The sequence below is a fragment of the Platalea leucorodia genome (genome assembly GCF_965183815.1).
Source record: "Platalea leucorodia genome assembly, chromosome: 3".
Taxonomy (NCBI): domain Eukaryota; kingdom Metazoa; phylum Chordata; class Aves; order Pelecaniformes; family Threskiornithidae; genus Platalea; species Platalea leucorodia.
Genome location: NC_138825.1, coordinates 37426394 through 37447211, shown reverse-complemented (window position 1 = coordinate 37447211; position 20818 = coordinate 37426394). Strand labels below are relative to the sequence as shown.

Below are 20818 nucleotides of genomic sequence, written 5' to 3'. Positions count from 1 at the left end.
CTTAAGGGTCTTTTTCAACCTAAATGATTCTATGATTCTATGATTCCATGATTCTAAATTTGTCAAATAACAGATGTGTCTGGCATCCTATGGAGGGCACAGCTTCCAGAAGCATCCAAGACATCCCAGCAACAGCAGGGAACAGCACAATCATAGCAGTGGAGGTAAATAAAGTCATAGAATCATAGAATCGAGTTGGAACGGACCCATAAGGATGATCAAGTCCAACTCCCTCCTCCTCGCAGCACTACCTACAAATACACCACATATAGTGCATCACCCAAAAGCTCCTTGAACTCTGACAGGCTGGCTGTAACAGAGTAAAGAGGAAGAGACATCAGAAATTGAAGGAAGCCTATTGCAAAGGTCTTGCAACAAACAAGTTCCACATAACAGTTAAGAAAATCAATTACTAGATGTCTTGATTGCTCAACTTTTTAAAGAGGAAATAAAATTACACAAGTATTTGCAGGTTTTGTATTACCAAGACAGTTTTCAATTAAAAAATAGGTTACATACAATTATAGGTGACTTTTTTCTGCTACTGCAAGGAAACTGATAATCACTGTAAAATGTCCACAGAGAACCTGAACCCAAGTTATATTTTATATAAATGCAAACTTCAGTTATCTTTGGATATGGCAAAGTAGGAACTTTCCAGTCATGCTCTCTCCATAAAAACCAGATTGGCTTTTACTTGTACAAAATTATTTGAGATGAAACTTGCAGTGATTTCCTTTAATGGGATACATATGAGAAAGGAGGTTCTTTCTCCAAATCAAACTGCTGCTCCAATACAATTTCTCCTCCCGTAACTTTTTCAATTTAAAATACATCCATATTTATTCTCCATGGAATTGAATGAGTTCTATGTATGAAGTAGAATTAGGTATATGTAATATGAATACCAAATCTAAGCCTGTTTCCCTGAGATGTCAGTGGAAAGAAGTGTCCTCTGAGAATAAATGTGCCAATATTCACCAGGGAGCAGAGGGAAGGAGCTAATGGTTAAGCCTAAGCAGGGTTATCTGGGAGCTTCTCTGTTAAATCTAGCAGTTGTTGAACACATAAAAAGTGAGATCATGGTTCCTGATTCTTCAAAGCCTAGACCACAACCAGAGCCATTGCGCTTGTCCTCTTATTATAACAGGGACTGGCAACGGCATCTCAATCGTATTATTTTACAGCTTCTTTATTACTACATAGGTCTCTTTGCAGGTCTGTCAAAAACATGCTTCACAGCACTATCGTTGACCAGATCACGAACAGAACATTTGGTGATGCTTTGCATGTTATCAGACTTGACATTAGGAAGCATTTCTTTAGAGAGAGGGTGGTTAAACGCTGGCACGGGCTTCCTAGAGAGGTGGTTGGTGCCCCAAGCCTGTCAGTGTTTAAGAGGCATTTGGACAATGCCCTCAATAATATGCTTTAACCTTTGGTTAGCCCTGAAGTGGTCAGGCAGTTGGACTAGGTGATCATTGTAGGTCCCTTCCAACTGAAAATATTCTAGTCTAGTCTAGTCTAGTCTATGCATCACAGTTGCTACTAGCGAGGCTTGGTAAAGGGGCTATCTTGGATGTAGCAGCTTAAACTGTGGGAGAAGTTTTTGGATATGCTATTCCATTTTAATTATGATCTAAAAAGGCAGCCATTCTGGAGCGTACACAATGTGCTGCGTTCTACATATGATTTGTGACTATGCCAGATTTCCTCCTACACAAGGGAACTGCAGGAGAGCAGTCCAGAAACCTCAGAACTGCAGGGGACTACCAAGGATACCATTAATATACAGGGACCTGGCATAGCTTAAAAAATACCATGAAAACCACACATAGATACTGAGAGGGAGCAAAGCTGAAAGAATGAGACAGGAGAAAAAAAGGATGTAGGGTAACAGAACAGATTTAGGATTGTGCTTGGAAAACAGTCAGCCAAAGGGCTGCAGATGACCATGATGATACTGAGAGGTGGAGCCACATACAATATCGCTGGATAGTAAAGATGGAGGCATATCCTTCTGAACAGTCAAAAGGAAGGATGCAATTTTCCATGTCCATCATGGAAGGAAAATATTTTGGATGATGCTTTTATTCAACAAAGAAAAAAAAAACAACATCCACAGTTATTTTTAAAAGGCTATTTGCCAGCAAATCCTTTGCTACTGAAAGTTCAAAACACTCTTTTTTAGCGGTATGCAGGAAGCAGATTACATGGGTCAAGGAGCATACAGAAACACAGGAAGAAAATATCTCACTATGAAATGAGAAGCAGATTTACAATTAAACATGATAACAGGCAGATGGTAGGTGGGGGCAGGCAGAGGGCATTGGCCATGTGGGTGAACACCTTGTAAAAGAAAATGAGGAAAACCGTTGCAGATGGCACTGAGGGGGCAAAGCTGTCGTCCCAGGCTGCTGCGGATGCCGAATTTCTGCTGCCAGCCTTCAGATCGGTTCTGGGAGGTCAGACTGGACTGAAACATCCGGCCTCACGTCTTGAATACTGCCCGTCATGATGACAGTGGCTCTCACACCGAAGCAGCCAGCAGCGTCAGAGCTGCCCCAGGCGCCCTCCAGAGCCCCTAGCGCAAGGGTCATCGTTCGTAGGGTCTTGCCAGCCGGACTTCCATGAGAAGCACTCGCTGGAGGAATACTTTTGGGGGGGGGAGCTTTGAAAGTACTGCACTTCCCGGGGCTACCTTTTGGCGTAGCGTTCAAGCACCGTACCGACCCGCTACACCGGTCACCCACAAGTCTCGGAACGTAACCAGCACAAGGCACTAGCAAGGGGGCGCGTTCAGGAGCCGGCAACCGCTGGGGCTCGCTCCCGGGGCTGCACCCCAAACCCCGGCCCACCGCCGCATCGCTGCGCCGCCAGGGGCCTCCGCGCCGTCCCTGCGTGCGCGGCGCCGGCGGCCGCTCCCGGGGACGGGTGAGCACGGCACCGGCGGCAAAGCCGGCACGGGCGGGCCGCCCCGCTGCGCGGGGGCAGGAGGAGGGCACCGTCCCTGGGGGCGAGGCGTTACCAGGCGGGGGACACCGCGCAGAGAGGCCAACCCTGAAAGGGCGGAGAGAGTCAATCCGACAGCACCCCCAACCGTTAAATCGTGCGTCGTCCAGTCAGGAGGAGCTTTATACCGGAGTCGAAGTGACCTCACTCCCCGAGACAGAGCTGGGGAGCCAGTCAGCATTCGCCCTGCAGCGGCCAATCACGGCGCGCCTTGCAAGCAGCCAATCGGAGGGGCGGTGTCGCTTGTTGTTGCCCTGTGAGGCGGCTGCGCTGTAGGCGTTGGGTGCCGGCCGCCGCCGCAGGAGGGATCCGGAGAGGCACCAGGCCCTGGTGCCCGCTCGCCTCTCGCTGCCCCCACCGGCCCCGCAGCCCCCGCGGAGGGCGGGGAGATGCAGCCCCCGGGCCCTCAGCAGCAGCAGCCGCCGCCACCGCCGCTCTATGCGCCCAGCAACGGGGACTTCACCTTTGTCTCCTCGGCAGACGCCGAAGGTGAGCGCGGGGCGGCGGTTGGGGCCGCTCGGGCTTTCCCGAGAGAAGGGCTCGGCCGGGCCCCGGGGGAGCGGGCGGCTCCCGTGCCGCCGAGGCGGGAGGTGCCGTTCTTGCCCTCCTCCCCCCGCCCCCGAGGTTGCTGGCGTGGCTGGAGGCGGAGCGGGGTGGCCGAGGTGGCCGCGGTGGCCGCTGCCCCCGGGCCGCGGCTGCGGCGGGGTGGCGGGAGCGGCGCTGGACGCGGGTGTCAGCGGCTGCTTTATCCCCGTGGCGGAAGCAGCCGCGTGGCAGGGGCGGCCGTGGTGCCCCGCTGCTCAGGTGCTCCGAAAGCCGTGATCCAGGTTGTGCCCGGCGGCCTGGCGTAGCCGTGCCAGGCGCTGTCACAGGCCGCTCCTCTTTCCCACCTTGCTGGAAGCGCAGTTTGGTGTCTGTTGAAGATTCTACCGCATGTTCGCACTCGCTGTAGTGCTGTGCCGAAGTCTCGGTGCTGCGTCTCATTTCAGCACAGTAATGGGCAGGGGGAAAGAAGCCCTGCGTGTAGTTTAGGAGATGAAGTGTGGCCCGCTGCCTAACTGCTGCACAAATAGCTGTGGTGTACCAGTGTGCCATGAAGATGTGCCCTAAGACTGCGAAAATGAACATACAAGAGTCAACATTGCGCTAACTTATTTTGATGGAGAACGACTTTTTGGGCTCTACCCATTTAAACAACAAGCATCCTACTTTATGTGTGTATTTAGTTACTGTTGTAGTTGTGGATAGAGGTGGGGAATCACGTAAATCCTGACTCATGTGCCCCATCCTGGGAAAGAATTAATGAAGTGGAAAAACTACTGTAGAATGCTTGTTCTTTTGTGAACTTCCCAGTCTTTCTGGCAAGGAGTACTAATCAACAGGTATATCTCGGCTTCATTTTTTTGTTGTTTTGTTTGTTTTGGTTTTCTTCTCCACCTTAGCCTGAAAAAGGATCCATGTACCTCTGAATGGAAACTCTCTGGATTACTGCTTGAAGTATTTGTTGAGCAATGCTGAACCCAGTCCAACACAGCCACCTTTCCAGTAGGATGCATTGAATTGGACTCAGTTCTCTGTTCTTTATAAACAGAAAGGTGTGATCTCCTGCCTGTTCAAGTGTAGTCCTGTGTGCAAAGTGCTGCATAGACCTACCCTACCAAACAAAAGCATAAGCAGAATTAAACAGCTTGATATTTCTAAATTAAGATACTACATGTTGCACTCTAATTTCTAGTTGTTTCCCAAATCTTGATCTATATGAAAAATAAAAGTATAAGCTGTTTTATTGTCCCATCTTATTTCCATGAGAGGTAGGAGCTGTTTGTGGGAAAGAATGCTGGAGAGGTGTTCTCAATTAAGTGGACAGATATGCTATGAAGAACAGACTGTTTTGGGGTGGTTTTTTTACCTCTTGTACTGCTTTATCAAAATGGAGAGGAAGGACTGTCTTGAAAGCTGGTTTTCCACAATGCCTAGTTGAAACAAGGCATGTGAGATACCTCAGTTTTGCTTCTGTGGTGTTCTGCCTGAGACTAGCAGTGAAGGTACCCCAATTCTCGCTAGCGAGCATCAGAGCCATCAGTTCTTGGCAGATTCTTCAGCGCTCAGTTGGCCTGCTGTTAACCATCTCATGCAAAGCAGTCTGTACAAGAGAGGGTGGTGGATCTTTTTTTTCTTGGTTTCTGCAGCTTTGTGTCCCACCTGAGATGTCTTGCAAAATAGACTTAAGATCATGTTAATAGGTTTCATGATTTAAAAAATGTGGTTGTAGGTATTCACCAATCATCAACTGCTAAAAGGAGTCTTGGTAAATAAGACTTGTGTAGAAGTTTCTCTGCCTCAGGATGGATTGTCAGCTGTCACTGTGAAAGGAGAAATAAATGGCTGGTTGGACTGTTAAATTTGCTTGTTTTCACAGCCACATCTGTGCACAAAGAGTAGCAAAGCAGTGTTATGTTGTAGGATAAACAAATATTTTTAAATGACAAAAGGTTCCCAGTGACAATAGAAAACTTCTGAGGTTTTCTCTACCTTGACACCCAGGCATTAAGAACACATTTTTCTTTTTTCCTCCCTCTGTAAACAGCAGAAGGCGGCTTTGCTTGTGTGTGATGAGAACAGTGTATGTGTGCCAATACCTACAGGAGCAAAGAGAAATTCTTTCTTTCAGTTACAGTGGTCTTTACAATGATCCTGTGCAGATGGTGTTCCAAGAATCAAAGCAATGGATCATTAACTCTTGTGATTATGAAACGGTTGAAAAGCATTTATGGCGAAGCTTAAATTTAAGCTTAAGTGGCCTAGCAAGCTGATTTGGGAAGGAGAATTCTGTTAAATTAATTGCGGTACTGAGTGATCAGTGAACACTTCAGACTTGCTGGCTGAAGACTGTGTGAGATTCTGTCACTGTACAAATTTTTTCTCTATAAAACTACGTTGCATTTTGATAGATGTCGCAAATGTAATCTACAGATATAGCCTAACTTGCCTCTGTGAGTATGTGTTTCAGAAATACTTGCTACAGCCAGGTGTTTTTGGAAATTTGTGCCTAGGAACTTTTTTGTGTGAAGAACACACAACAATGGGAAGGCAAAATAAGATTTTCTTTGGTGAAGTGAAAAGGTGTCGGATGAGAAGAGAGTTTTTGTCTCTCAATGTATTTGTAATAAGATTTGTACAAAAAGTTTACATGTTTCTGTTTGGATTTTTCCTTTTTAGCAACTAATGGAAATCCATAATTTCCTAATGGAATAATTATTCCCCTCTTCTACATTTTTTTTCTTTCTTCAAGTTGCTTCATATACTTTCAGTTACTATTTTGTATTTTTCATCTGTATATAACTGAATACAACGAGAGAATAAAATCAGTATTTACTGGTGACTTTGACACAGCCAGAATATACATAAATTGCTCTTTGTTTTGTTTAGTACTGTGGCAGAGCAAGATCATAGTATGTTGAAGAGAACTCCTTGTATCTCTTCTTATTGGCTGGAGCCTAAGGATATCTGATAGTATTCTTTTTCTAACAGTTTCACCTGTATTAAAGGCAGGCTACAGATGTTTTCCTTTCATGAAAAATTGGACATAAAAGCAGAGAATGGTTTTGGCTGAAACAATGCCACTGTGCAGGAATGGGCTCCAAAAGAGGTATAGTATGGTCAGCAAAAAAATGGTAAATAATGCACAACTTACGTTATGATGAGACTTTCATTAGTTAACTCCTTTTATGCCTTTAAATGCTTAATGATAAACACAAGTTGAAGCCATTCTGTCATACCATAACACTGTACCATCAAAACAAGAGTTCCATCTAGAAGCTAAAACTTGGTAATTTGAGATATAAACCAATGTTGTCACTATTGCATTAAAACCAGAAGTACCCTTTCAAATTGTGTATCTGTTAAAGTATAATTTTATTCTGTAACTTTTTGAATATTCCACGGTGATGACCAGCACATGCAGCTTTATATGTCTGTTGTTTATCTTCCAGTACTCCTGAAAGCAAATGGCTTTTGGCAAGGCATAAAAAGGCATATTTTTCTCTCCCTTTTTCTCTAAGATCTTAGTGGCTCCATAACAACTCCAGATGTTAAGCTAAATCTTGGAGGAGAATTCATCAAAGAATCTACTGCAACTACATTCCTAAGACAGAGAGGGTATGGCTGGCTTCTGGAAGTGGAAGATGACGATCCAGAAGATAACAAGCCACTCCTGTATGTCATAATTATTTTTGGGTATCTATCTTTATTAGCTGTGTCGGAAAAGCAAACAACTTTTTGCCTCTTAGTGTCCCACAGCCTTTTGCTGTGACTAGAATGTTGTTTGATGAATTACTTGACCAATGAGTGTTTTCTGGGGCAGGAATGAAAACATTGTGTTTCTCATTATGCACTTTATTTTCAGTGTAAAAGAGAGGCTTGTTATTCACTGTGGGGGAGGAAGGAAGGAGGAAGTAAAATCCAATTTTATTAATCTCTATAAGTATAAAGCTTTTATGGCTTTTCTGCTCTTATCTGTTGATCTTGTAATGGTTTAAAAAAATAGATTGTATTCTTTCTATCTTTTGTGCTGATGTGGCCTGTTTCTTAATACTGCCAAAGAATCAGAGGCTAAGACATTCCCGTGGAAAGACTCATGTTAAGTAAATCAAGTAAATTCTGTCAGTTACTCTGAAGTAAACATGTTGTGAATCATGCTTGTTACAGTAGGGATGCTAGAAGCAAGGTAGCACAAACTTTATAATCTTTGATGCTATCTTATATTATAAAGATAGATTAAAAGGGTATTAGTGTTGAAAGACGAGAATGTCCTTAAAACTGAAAAAATCTCTGCATACCTTGTTCTGTTCACAGAAACATGGTTGGCCGAAGAAAGTTTGTATCTTAAGGGTACTAAACTGTGAGTCAGGCAGCCTGGGTCTTAGTCCTTGTTCTGCACCTAAGCAACTTCATTCTTGGTGTCTCAGTGTTTTCCTGTGTGAGTTAAAGATAATGATGCTTTAAAAAAATGCAGTGAGCAGGAGAGTACTCTGGAGAACTCAAATGAGAGTGTTGGGAGAGAACAGATGTCTGGAGAGCTTAATAATGACACTGCCTCTTGAAAAGTACTTTAAATTAAGGCATGCAGAAGTAGCTCCTTGTGTGAATAAGTCTGTTCTGTAAACCTCTAACTTTTAATTAAGAAACAGAATGGTGTACTGAGGTGACAACAAAGGAGTTTCCCGTGTAACTTTTTATACCACAAAACCCAAGATTGTGACTCAAAGACAGCTAGGTGTTCTAAGCTGCTGATTGCTGGAAGTGAGGAGAACATGCCAGGGAAATGATCAGCTTGTGGCAAACAGGATGATTATAATCATCCTAACAGAGAAGACCTTAGTCTGACTTTCATGTAGCAGTTTTTATATGGTTTGATTATTCCCAGAACATGTGCTGTAATGAAGCCTTGTAACCTGAATCCTACTAAGGATTTAAAGAAGAGCAGCCGGCTAAGGGAAGTTCACCAATGTGGTGCTACTGTGCAAGTCTTTTGTTCAGTACAGTGAGATTTACTTTTTCTTTCTTTCTCATTGGGCAGCCTTACTCCAGACACTTGCTTCCTGTTACAGCTACCATCACTTCTTAGGTGAGGTAGCTGTCAGCTTCATGCAAAAGACAGTTTACTCACATGAGAAACTGTCAGAAGCCCTAGATGATGACAAAGAATTATTTCCAGACAGGAAATATTTCTGTTACACAGTCTTCAGAATAAAATATAGGAATGCTACATCCTGTTTAGATAAATGGAGGAAAATAGATGCTTCTACTCTACTCCTTAGATTCAGGGATGTGTTAAAGAACAGTTTTTGTTATTTAGTCACAGGTTAGTAATACCAATTCTGAAATAGCTCTGAAATTGCCTTGAGAGACTCAATGAGCAGTATTTAATTTTTTTTTTAAGAGAAACTGTTGTGAATCATGTCTTTGTGTTTATTTCTTGCTTTAGCTTTTCTGAGGTAAAAGTCATAAATCAAAGCCTTGTACAAAACTTTCATAAATGGACTTAAGGTGTGATTCTACATTTTTCTCCACTGTGCTCTTAAATGTAGAGCAGAGGGATATCTGCTGGGAAGTCCCTTGCAACTCTTCAGAGCTCCTCAGTCATGACTGCATAAGGAAAACACTAGCGTACAGTTTTGTTTTGAGGTTCCACGTGTAAACTTAAAAAGTAGGATTGCTCATTACTTGGAAAGCCTGCTTCCTTCCCCTTATGCTTATGCCTAGGCCGATCAGGACAGATGTATCAGTTAAGAGCCTCCTAGGCAGAAGAATCTTCTGGTCAATTTGTAGCTGCTTACAGATAGTTTGTAGCAGGAGTGAAGGCAATTAGAGAAGAGCAACATCTGTCGATAGAATTTATTGCTGGTTTAATTGGCTTTTATTTATTTTTACCCATATTGGAAACAAGCCAGTAATTAAACAATTGGCATAAACTGGTCTGCTGAAAACTACTGTTGTTGAAGCGAGTTAAACCCCATTTTATTTAAAAAAATTGTTTTTACCTGATGTATTTTGAATGGTTTAGGATTAGTGAATGTAAAGGTATTCTTTCTTGTGGAATTTGAAATAAAATGTTTCCATAACGACTGTGCTCCTGGCAAACTGCTCAGCATAGGAATACACAGGCATCCTACTTTTGTGTATGCATGTCTTTGACTTTTAAGTAGTTACAGCGGTATGAACATTTCATGTGTTCTTGCATGTCAGAAAATAGATCTACTGTCTTAATGTAGACTGTTAGGGTATGTTGTGTATGTTTTCTATTCTCAGTTGTGTAATTGATTATTGAATAACTAAATATATCTGTGTCACACCAGTTACTGAATGTGGGATGAAGGTATGGTGTTGCTTTGTTGCGGACAAACTGTTCCTTTGCTAGTCGTGGCTTCAGAAAGACTTATGGGTGCAGGAGACTTGCTCTATAAACCTACTGTTTACCCCCAAACTTAACTTTTTTATGCTCTACTTCATTACTGTGGTGTATAGTAATGCTCTCTTGCTTTACAATTTCAGGGAAGAACTCGACATTGATCTGAAGGATATTTACTACAAAATTCGATGTGTGTTGATGCCTATGCCATCGCTTGGGTTTAACAGGCAGGTAGTGAGAGACAATCCAGACTTTTGGGGTCCTCTGGCAGTTGTCCTCTTCTTCTCAATGATTTCATTATATGGACAATTTAAGGTAGGTATAAGCCTTCTACCTAAAAAGAAATCTAAACTGAATTTGGGGACATGATTGCTAAGCGATTTGCATTCCTACATAGGTAGAAAGTTTTTTTCCTCATGTACTAATGTGGGGCATTTCAAATGCTGTTTCTCAAGTTAATATGTAGAAAGACCGCAGTAAGAACTGTAGTAAATAGCCCACGGATAAGTTAATCATGATGAAATGTCAGTAAAACAAAGGAAAGATGTGGTTTCTAGAGGAAATACATTGATACTAATGGGTTTATAGTCATATTAGTGAATCTTTCCATTTTAATTGTGACCTTTTGTTAATGTGCTTTTTATTACTAAAAATGTTACTAAACAACATTTGTTTGGATGCCATGAATTTTAATTTCCTGACAAATACAGCTATGTGTTTAATTCATACTATATCACCACTGTTATCTGGTATATTTAATCTTCATTAATGCCATTTGCTATTTCGTCCTCCCTGCTCAGTTACAATCAAATAACTTTTCTCTGGTCAATAGACTTTTTCCATAATTCCTTTTGAACTCTAGGGTGACTAGCTATTCAGAGGCATTGTGCAGATTTAATTGACCTCCATAAACACTGTTAGCTTTTTTCTTTATGTTCAGATTGAAATAGAGAAATGGTATCATTTATAGTCATAATTTGAATGTGAGCCTAGGTGATCCTTCTTCAGAAATCTATGACTATATGTGTAGCTACAGTTGTTTTAAATACAACATAGTAGAGCAGTAAGCCATATGTAAAGCAACAGAATGTGCTTATGCAAGGATTTTTGTGAATGGTGAGATAAAATCATTCCCTTTGCGACCGCTAGCTTCCATATGGTGTACCAAATGCTGACTAAGAACTCACTCTCGGTATCTTGTTTCTATGAGACTTGAAGTGAGTAGGCTAAACCACTGTACTAGTCAAGTGGACCACTTCGCTGTCTCCTAGGCAAAGCAAGGACCATTCCTTGATTCCATGACAGATGAACTACCTTCTGTAGTTCATGTACCTACTGTATATGAACAGTAGGTCTAATGTTCCTTAGGAACAGTGGATTTACCATAGAGATGTAAGAGCGCTGCATGTGTGTGAGGAGGGAAAGCTAGTAGCTAGCAACAGGATGACTGACGGCAGCTAGACTAGATAACTGAATGGCGGGCTGTAAGCTGGAGGGAGATGAGCATTCCTGCTCTAAGACTTTAATCTGGTCCTCTTTTAGACAGTGGAAGAAAGGAGGAAGTAAAAGGAGGCCATGCACTATTTTCACAAATAGCATAAAGTCGTTATATTTATCTTAATTTTTTGAAGTGGTGCTGTGATTTTTATCTGTTTTTAAATTTAAAGAAAAATCATCGCCTAATTGATTCTTCTGTGAATCTGGAACTTTTAATTAAGTAAAAAAATTGAATTGAGTACTAACTTAATTTTTAAGTGCAGCCGTTGTACATTTGGAAATATAGAGACTGGACTGATATTGTTGTTTCCCTCTAAAAAGGTATTTAAAAAAGGAGAGCTTCACTTCTAGTCCTCCCAGTGCCTCAACTCCAAGAATAGCTAAGTTACTTTGAAGGTTCTGTTAAGCTGGAGAATGATTTTAAGATTTCTTCTTCAGTTTAAGAGCAGACCAATGAAAGAAGCAAGAAAAAATAATTACAGACTTTGTCCCAGGAGTCTGGGGCTGTTTCTTAAGTTGTAATCATCATCAAGTTCTACTGAGAGTTAGTCCTGTGTCGTCTTCTGAGCGTTCTCAGTTTGAGTAAAGAATAAAATGGTGTCTTTATGGATGAAAGAAGCAGAGTTCCAACTCCTTGTATTGGTTGGGATGACTTTTAAAAACTGTCTGAGCCCACCTTTTTTAATAGGCAGGATGTGAAGAGATTTAGCTAGGGTGGTCTTAGCTTTACTTTTAACTAAACCCTTCCTACTCTGATACAATATTGCGATACTTACAGAGCACATTGCATGTGCATTCCGTGTTCACCAAACTTACCATTAATGTGATTGTGTAAATATAACCTCTGAATTTTATTCTCAAGTTGCATTGTGATACTAAGTAAAACTATTCTTGCCGCAATTCAGAATTCAGTTCTGCCTAATAAAGTCCTTGACTGCAGTGAAAGCGATTAATAGAAATGAGTTTTCCTTTCTCACAATGAAAATGATTAATATAAATTAATTGTTCTTTATCTCTTCAGGTTGTTTCTTGGATTATAACTATTTGGATATTTGGATCCTTGACCATTTTTTTACTGGCCAGGGTTCTTGGAGGAGAAGTAAGTACCCGTATGCAAAAAGAACATAGAGGCAGGTAATGTAAAATCTGTTGGCTACATTTTTCAGTAGTAGTTGCGTTTTCTTGGTGCTTGGCTTTGGACCTTGTAGCCAACTAAGAATGGATGCAGTTGATAAGTGTAACATCTACATTTCAGGTTCTTGGCCTTCAAAATAAAATCTAAAATAGAGATGGTCAGCTAATCTTTCTGTGCGATGGATGGCACGCTGGATGTGATAATCTGGAAATTTGTACTATGAATCCCAGAAATTCTAACAGGTGCCTGTGATCCAGAACTGAACTGCATTCTTGAGGACAAGTGCTTTCAATTTTTCAGTCACTGAGCTAAATGGGACCCTTTCTCCTCCTTTGCACTGCTCTTGCACTGTCCTTTACTTAAACTTTTTTTTTTTAAATGGGGCTAACAGCAGTTGTATAATGTCCTTGTGGGCAGAGCACCTACCAGTGTTTGTTTTTCATTCTTGGCCTGATGCAGTTCAAACCCATTAAAGGATGAAAGACAGCGCATGTCCTTCAACTGCAAAGCCAATTGAAATTCTGGCCTACATCCCTCCCTTCAGCTGCCCGCACCAGCAGGGTTGGAATAGCTGTTTGAGCTGTTTACAGATTGAGTCACTAAATGATTCAGGTGTAAACAAGAAAAAGTGACTTACAGCAAGGCCCACAAACAGCTACAGCGGAACATTCAGGAGGGTAGAAACTTCTTAAAATGGCTCTGCAGCATAAAATGCATTGAACTGTGTCATGAAGAACTAAATATTCAGTGATACTTGATTTTTATACTTTTACTATGCATCTTGCATTAATGATGAACTACTGTTGCAGACTTCCTACATTATTTACATTTACTTAATTTTTTTAGATTTTCCTTTTAATCACAATTGCAAGAGTCGTCTTGTGTGAACACTGTTTTGAAAGAAAAAGCTTTTATAAATGTGAATGCATGGGTTTTCTGTATGTCAGCATAATCCAGATACCATCAAATCAGTTTGTTTTGTGGCTCAAAAAGAGAAATTATCAGAATATATAAACTAGGGAGACAGTATAGGATCAACGGCCACAAGAGATTGCTTTCACGATGGTCACTTGTCTCACCACTGTTTTTCCTGTTAAATCCAAGAAGCCTAGCTGGGCCCAGGAATGTTTCAAACTGTAGCAGGGAAAAATCAGACATTTTAATCCCCTGAAGCTAAAACCGGTTATGGAAATACTTTTGAACAAATCTGTTTAAAGTAGCCATAATACATCTAAACTGGAAATCAGGATTTCTGTGCCTTAGAGGGATCAGGTTCTAGGTCTTCCACTGACGCCAAAAGCATTAATGTACTTTATGAATTTATTTATGTATAATGGCTATGAGTGTGTTAATGCAGAAAATAATATCTTTGCTTAGCCAGGACTACAGCTGGTGACCGAGAGGTCCGTTGTAGTTCTGTGCTCCTAGGTATCATATGTACACTCCATGGAGAGTGGCAGTTGTGAACCACTTAGGGTGGAACATGAGAATGTGAGGGGTGGGTGGAATTACGTATTTTAACCTGTGTAAATACTTCCCTTGGAAGTGATAAAATTGTCATTTACAGTGTTAAAAAAAAAAAAGACAGCGTATTTCTAAGAGAACTGAATGATTAATTACAAAATTCTAGGGAGTAGCATATAAAAACAATTTTCATACTAGCAAGCTTCCTTTGGCTGAAATTTTGTAAATACCCAACACATTATTATCGCTATTCATGCTGATATAACAAGATCAAGTTGTGTTTGGTGACAAAGATTGAGTAATAAAAAGCTTGTTTTTATGTGCTTGAAAATTTCAGGTTGCTTATGGCCAAGTTCTTGGTGTGATAGGATATTCCCTGCTTCCCCTCATTGTCATAGCACCTGTACTCTTGGTGGTTGGATCATTTGAAGTTGTTTCTACACTAATAAAAGTAAGTTCAGTATCATCTATTGAGAATTGTTTACAGTTATTTTTAAGTCATTCTCCTAACACTTCAAGTATTAATCTGTTCTGGACAACGTATTCAGAACTACAGCATGAGCTCTGTTGTCCTTTTGGTGAGCACGGTGGATGTGACTGCTAAGCGAATTCTGTTTTAAATGTTTCTTTTCAGTACTTGGGGATATACAGTGCTGTTGCGATAACAACACCTGTTGTTATCAGGTTAGATTCTGTTTAAGTATTTTGCTGTGCTATAGCAGTTGCATTAAAATAAATAGGATTATCATTTTGAGAAGAGGATGCATAATTAAACCTCAAAATGAAGACTCTGAAAATAAGCTGTTCTATCCCTTCCCCATCATCCAGTTTATTTTTAGTTACTGCAGCATGCATATGATGTTAGTCATTGTTCTGAGACCTTCCCATAGTGGTAGCAGTACCAAGCTCCCAATACCCTTTGCAGAGAAGGTAAGTATTGTTCTGATTTTACGGTGTGGAATGTAAGGCACAAAGCAAGAATCACTTGCCTGATACCAGCTGCTGTTGGCACCTTTTAAGAAACTGGCAACGTTCCCTGATAGATCCCAGAACTACATAACGTTCTTGAACACTTCCAGTACTTCTTAAAACCCTTTTAGGTAGCTTTTGAAGTCATGGCTGAACTTTTGGAAAGGCTGACTGAGAAAATTCTGTTACTAACTAAGGTGTATGCTTTTCGAGTTCTTGTTCTGTTGATTTGATTGATTTCTGTCCTTTTAGCTTGCTGGTAAACAGTATCACTGAAGTACAACTGAAGTGTATGATAAATAATTGCTGTGTTTGTGATTTGATAACTTGCAATTACTATTAAGTGATACAGTCAGAAAGCAAATCATTAACTTGCCAGTTAACTAATATATAACTTGAAAATAAATACATGTTAATGAAACCTCTGTTACTTGGTTACTACTAACAATCTTAGTTAACTTCAAGGCGAATCTGTGCAAGGTTCTTACCTTTGCATCATTAGTGTGAAAATGCAGGACGAGCCCCGGATGGCCAAAACTATTGATGCTGTGACAAGTACTTCTTATGGCTTGAGAGCTCTGTGCTTGGGGAAATATTTCACAGTCCTGTTTCACAGTTGGGGAACTTAGAGTGAAACAGAGAAATTCCAGTCAGTTCTTTTCCAGTTGCAATCAGCAAAGTAAACTACCCGAGTAATGCATCTCAATTGTTTTAATTGCTGCAATTTTCCTAATGTATCTTAGGGAATTCAGTCACGGTCTTGATTGTCCTTGTCCATCTCTGCAGCCCCAGGTTAGGCAGCAAAACCAGAAGTATGCAATCACATGCAAATTTTTTTTTTTTTTTTTTTTTTTTTTTTTTTTACAATGGCAGTTGAACGGCCCTCAAGGGGCTTCAGCTCCTCTGATGCAACTGTGGAAAAAGGTCTTTGCTGGGGTCCTATTATGTCTGCCCTCTTTGGTCTTGTGTTTTGCAGAAGATTACAGTGTTTCTGCATGCCACTCGGTTTTAAGTATTTTTCTTTTTTTATTAATATTCAAGGTGCTGCTAGAGGATAATAATGCCTGATTACTTTTTGCTATAACCTTGTTAGTTTGAGGTTTGAGTCGAGTTCACTGACCTCAAGACATTTTTTGTTTTCTTTAAAAGTATGCATGCTAACTTCATGTAACATAGTGGATATTCATAGGTAATGTTAGTTTCTACCAGCCTTTTAAACTGGTTCTTTCTTAACTTATTAAGCAATATAGTTTTTGATACAGATCGTATTTTGGCAGGCTTCTCACTGTACCTGAAAGGAATAGGAATGTGAGGTTCAGTTACCTTGGGGTGGGGGCACCATAATTAAAAAGTAAAAGCTTATGAGCCAGACAAATCCTGAAATGAAAAATGGTAATTTAACCCTCTGGTATATATTGTAGCAGGAAGAGTCAAGTATAGTAACTCTTTTGCTTAAAGAAAGGGAGTGGTTAATAGGTGGGGATAGTCAAGGTAGAAAGAAAAGTTATTAATCCAGCGAAGTTTCAAATTATCGGTGTATGTAAGCTTACGGCTTGCTTCATGGTATCTGTATGTCTTACATTAGAGAAGACTTACTGTAGATCCTTAGCTGCTCATTTCAGTAAAAATGTCTCAAATGAAAATAACATGCCCATTTGTTAAATATTTCTCGAAACTTGATGAAAAAGCATACTATATTCTTTTTGTGTGTGTGATGAGTTCTTTCCCACCCCCACCCCAAATTCTTTTTTGGGAGGTTTCTTTTTAATTATATTGAGAGAAGAACGGATTTTTATCTTGGCATTTGGAGAGACTTTCTTGTGGTGTCAGCTAAGACTGTTCATCTTCTTTTTCAGTTGTTTGGAGTCTTTTGGGCTGCATACAGTGCTGCTTCATTACTAGTTGGAGAAGAATTCAAGACCAAGAAACCCCTTCTAATTTATCCAATCTTTTTATTATACATTTATTTTCTGTCCTTGTACACTGGGGTGTGATCTAGTGCAAGATGCGGCCAGAAACCATATTTTATTCACTTGCAGACTGATAATGCATAAGATTAAGGAGGCTGGAGATAATACGAGTGACTGTTTTGTATCCAGTTGTCAAGATGTTTTAAGATCGAAGAGCATATTTGTGTATATTATTTAATGAAGCAATTGTAGCTATATAGATTTGTATCAAAGTTCCAGGTTTGTTTAAGACTCTCCAGATTTTAATGAACAAAATAAAAAAACTTTGTGTTTTATAAGAAAGTGTAGCAAAACCACAACTCGATACCTGTGCCAAAAGCACTAGGACCAGATTACTATATTCGAGGAGAAAAATGAGAAGTTAACTGTAACGATCTCAAAGTGCAATTTTTCTTTTGAGCTTAAACACAGCTGGCTTTTTTGGCACAGCAAATTCTGTAGATAATATATATTTATGAAACAGTCCTGATTGTTCACAGAATAGTCTGTATAATCAAGACATGAAGATACTACTTTTAATTTAGTGCCTCAATTACTTTGATTTGGCTATTGAGTTTTTATAAATTCCAATTTGTTTTCAAAACATGTATATACTGTGTATTTTGTATCTATGGCTTGTGTGTAGCGTAAATACTCCTTGGTTAAGGATGTATATTGGGTTTTTAAAAATTGAAGATACAAGTATTTGAAGTCTTCATTTACTATCTCTGACCAAAGGAGCAAGACATTTACTGCGTGACATGATTAATTAAAATGCATATTTAGAGAATCAAATTATTTTACTTAAAAGTATAAATTTACAGAGAAACAGGTGAATACCTTTCTCAACTGTAGTGCTGGCTTAATGTTGGAGAAAAAAAAAATTTATTGAATTTGTGTGATCTTTAACCAATGTTATTTTATGATGACGAAATAAAAATAATGCTTCCCTAACTATGTTTTACAACATCTTGCTCTGTCTTGCTTTTAATAGCATGGTATTTAACACGCATCCATTTTTTTTTCCCCCACTAGTATTAATCCCTTGTAGAGAGAAATAAAGATTTGTAAGGCCAGATTCTCCCTCCAGTAAATAAGGCAGAATTACAGCCTTAGTAACAATTACGGTCTTGCTAATTTTGACTATCCAAGGATTATGTAATAATGTGATGACATGTTAAATATTTCCCGTGTACTGTGTTGATTGCTTATGTAATGGTCCGTATGGTAACGTTTCTTCACAAGGGAAGTCTGCTGAAGTTCACTTTGCATGGTACGAACTTAGGCATTTGCAATCTTCAGTATTTAGTATTGCCAAATGGATCTTAAGTTTCTTAATTTTTTTTTTTGTAACAGTAAAAAAGCATTCCTCCTGTTTTTTTTTTTTTTTAATGCTGCAAATAAAAATCAACCATGACAAGGTAACAGCAAGGGCTGTCTTTGATCCCTGATGGACATATTTCCTTATCAGAACTGTAGTTTTTCAGCTCTTTAGACTGTGTAACTTGCCGTTTTAGTAACTTATTTTTACCACTCATTACTGATGCAAAATATGGATTTAAATTTCAACTGTAGCACAAACCTTTAGCTTATTCAGTCTCTTTTTCTGGCTGATGCTTGTGTTGGTTTTAAACAGAACTACTTAAAGTTGATGCTGGACATAAATTGTAATGCTCTAGCTTGTAATACGTTAAAGGAGAAAAACTGGTAGAGTGATCAACTTCTCACCTAATTTTCGAGTTCTGCAGAAGTTCTGGTGGAATTACTGCAGTCATACTAAACCAATGACACCAGCAGCTTAGTACTTATCTGCAAGTGTTTTGTGAGCATTCATATAAAAAAAAAAAAAAAGCAAGCATGTTAGCTTTGGAATCTTGCATGATAATCTGGTCTTCTCTCTTTTTCATGACTTTTATTTCTTTTTTAACAGGAATATCCAACTAGTATTAGAAGACTCAATCCAGACCCTGTGAATATATGTTTAACTGACATCACCACAAACATTTAGGTTACTAGGCTGTCAGAGAGCTTTAAACTTAGTTCCTCTTTGCATAGCTGTTCCTTAGAAGTCCATAATGGATCCTGTGCATCTCAGATGACTTTGACTATTCAAAGGATGCAAGAATGTTCTATTTAATCTCCAAATATCTTAATTTTCTCTATATTAATGTTCTGTGAAATTTATAGTTGCAATTTTAACTGTTCCTTTCCACAGACTTGGCACATGTGTAATATGCAATGTAGATATGCACTTAACGTAGTACATATTTTGTACACAATTGCAGATTTGCACCTTTTAATCTTAGTATCTCTAGGGTCACTTTTTGCATATGCTGTGCAAGAAATATGTACAGACAGCTCTCAAATGGTTCTAATAGTTTGTAATAACTTTGCATTCAACAAACTCATATTTTTAGATGAGGTATGTGTGTAAATACAAGATGTATTTTATAAAAACTTTGAATTAAACTTGTTTACAGAATGTATGAAGCTCATTTATATTTACTGGATTAAGACACATCTCTATTCCTATACAGGTCACAGTCTCAAGTTTTGAGGCTATACATAAGTTTTTGTGATTATATACTACTTCTGTCTGTCAAAACCAGAAACTTAGATGGATGTGCTCTAGCAAAAAGTTCCCTTTCCAAGATGTAACACCTCATTTCAAGATGGAGACATGGGTATTATACCTTAATAATGAGACATGCTCTTTGGACGATCTTCTGTATAGAGCAGCTAGACACGTACATGGTTTTTCTCCCTCTTCTATGCATCAGACGTGTTCTGTTTATGAGAAAAATAATACTGACTTGAAAAGTGTATGAAATCAATTGCTTTGATGTGGAGGCAACGTACAGCTTCAGAGCTGCTTTCAAGTTTTTTCACTCCCCTTATTGGTCTTTAATGTTTTGCTTGAAGTAGTGAAGCGAGCTTAAAAGCTGCTTATTTTGCTCTCAGGATGATTTTGATTAGCCTGGGTGGCATGTGTACCCATCTGGTTTTGGGTTTTTTTCTCTTCAGACAGACACTGTATTTCTTAAATCATCTTCCTGCTACAGCAGCCTGTGTTAATTTGGGTCCTTCTAATAAAAATACTCTTCTGTAGGAAACCACATTATATTTGAAACTTCGTTGTATTTAAGACCATTGGTAGCCTAAAAGCTTCCTCAAACGTTTTAGCGGAACATGCTACTTGGATAACTGAATGCCTACAGGTAGTCCTAGCTGCACAAGCCGGTATGCCAGTGGGACAATCTCAACAATACAGAAGGTTTTATTATGTCATTTTTGGAGCACGGTGAATACAGCTTCAGAACAAAACGCTTTCATGGGTAGAATGACTCCATCCCTACTTCTGGGGGTAAAAAAAAAAAAAAAATAGTAAAAGGAATTCAGGCGGGAACCATTGCGCGCGCTTACACCCGGACAGACGGACCCGCACCCCGCCCGCAGGCCGAGGCGGGCACCCCCGCCCCGGGCCGCCCTTCTCGGCGGCCCACTTCGTTCCGGACCGCAGCCGCAGCGGGCCAACGCGGTCACTGCTTCACCTGCTACCAAAGCTGGAGGCGACTTAGTTAGGGGCTCTCTCCCGTCACCCCTCCAGCACACAGAAAACCAGCCTCGCAGCCAGGGGACGAACGATGACCAACCCCCGCCCCGCTCTCCCCGAGGCGGAAGGCGGCAAACGCGCTCCCCCGCTTGCCACCCCGCTTTCCTCCGGAGCGGTAACGGCACCGCACCGACGAGGGCCGGGGGAGGCGACGGCCGCCGGACCGCGCTCAGGCCCTGGACGAAACGGAGCCAGAGCGCAGAACTCACGCCGCCTCCGTCTCACCAGAGAGCCGCCGCCCCCCCCCCGGCAGAAACCTCCTCCGCCCG

The 20818-nt window shown here is 40.4% G+C and overlaps 1 protein-coding gene across 2 annotated transcripts; it reads left to right on the top strand.

The window, feature by feature from the left end:
• Positions 1–3253: 3253 nt before the first annotated feature.
• On the top strand, positions 3254–19517 carry YIPF4 (Yip1 domain family member 4). Of its 2 annotated transcripts, XM_082307477.1 has the most exons (7): positions 3254–3501; positions 7074–7227; positions 10066–10237; positions 12441–12518; positions 14356–14469; positions 15861–15911; positions 16844–19517. In XM_082307477.1, exons 1-7 carry the CDS (start codon positions 3402–3404, stop codon positions 16979–16981), a joined length of 807 nt encoding a protein of 268 aa, XP_082163603.1. In that variant the 5' UTR covers positions 3254–3401; the 3' UTR covers positions 16982–19517. The 2 variants fall into 2 exon arrangements, with proteins under 2 accessions (XP_082163603.1, XP_082163604.1); XM_082307478.1 differs by lacking the exon at positions 15861–15911 and having other exon boundaries at positions 16844–19506.
• The last annotated feature ends 1301 nt before the right edge of the window (positions 19518–20818 follow it).

What these genes read in the sequence shown, in the direction of transcription:
- YIPF4 (XM_082307477.1), top strand. Translation starts at nt 3,402, where the DNA reads ATGCAGCCCCCGGGCCCTCAGCAGCAGCAGCCGCCGCCACCGCCGCTC. An exon ending in GAAGATAACAAGCCACTCCT is followed by an intron (nt 7,228 to 10,065) that starts GTATGTCATAAT and finishes TTACAATTTCAG; the next exon opens with GGAAGAACTCGACATTGATC. An exon ending in CCAGGGTTCTTGGAGGAGAA is followed by an intron (nt 12,519 to 14,355) that starts GTAAGTACCCGT and finishes TGAAAATTTCAG; the next exon opens with GTTGCTTATGGCCAAGTTCT.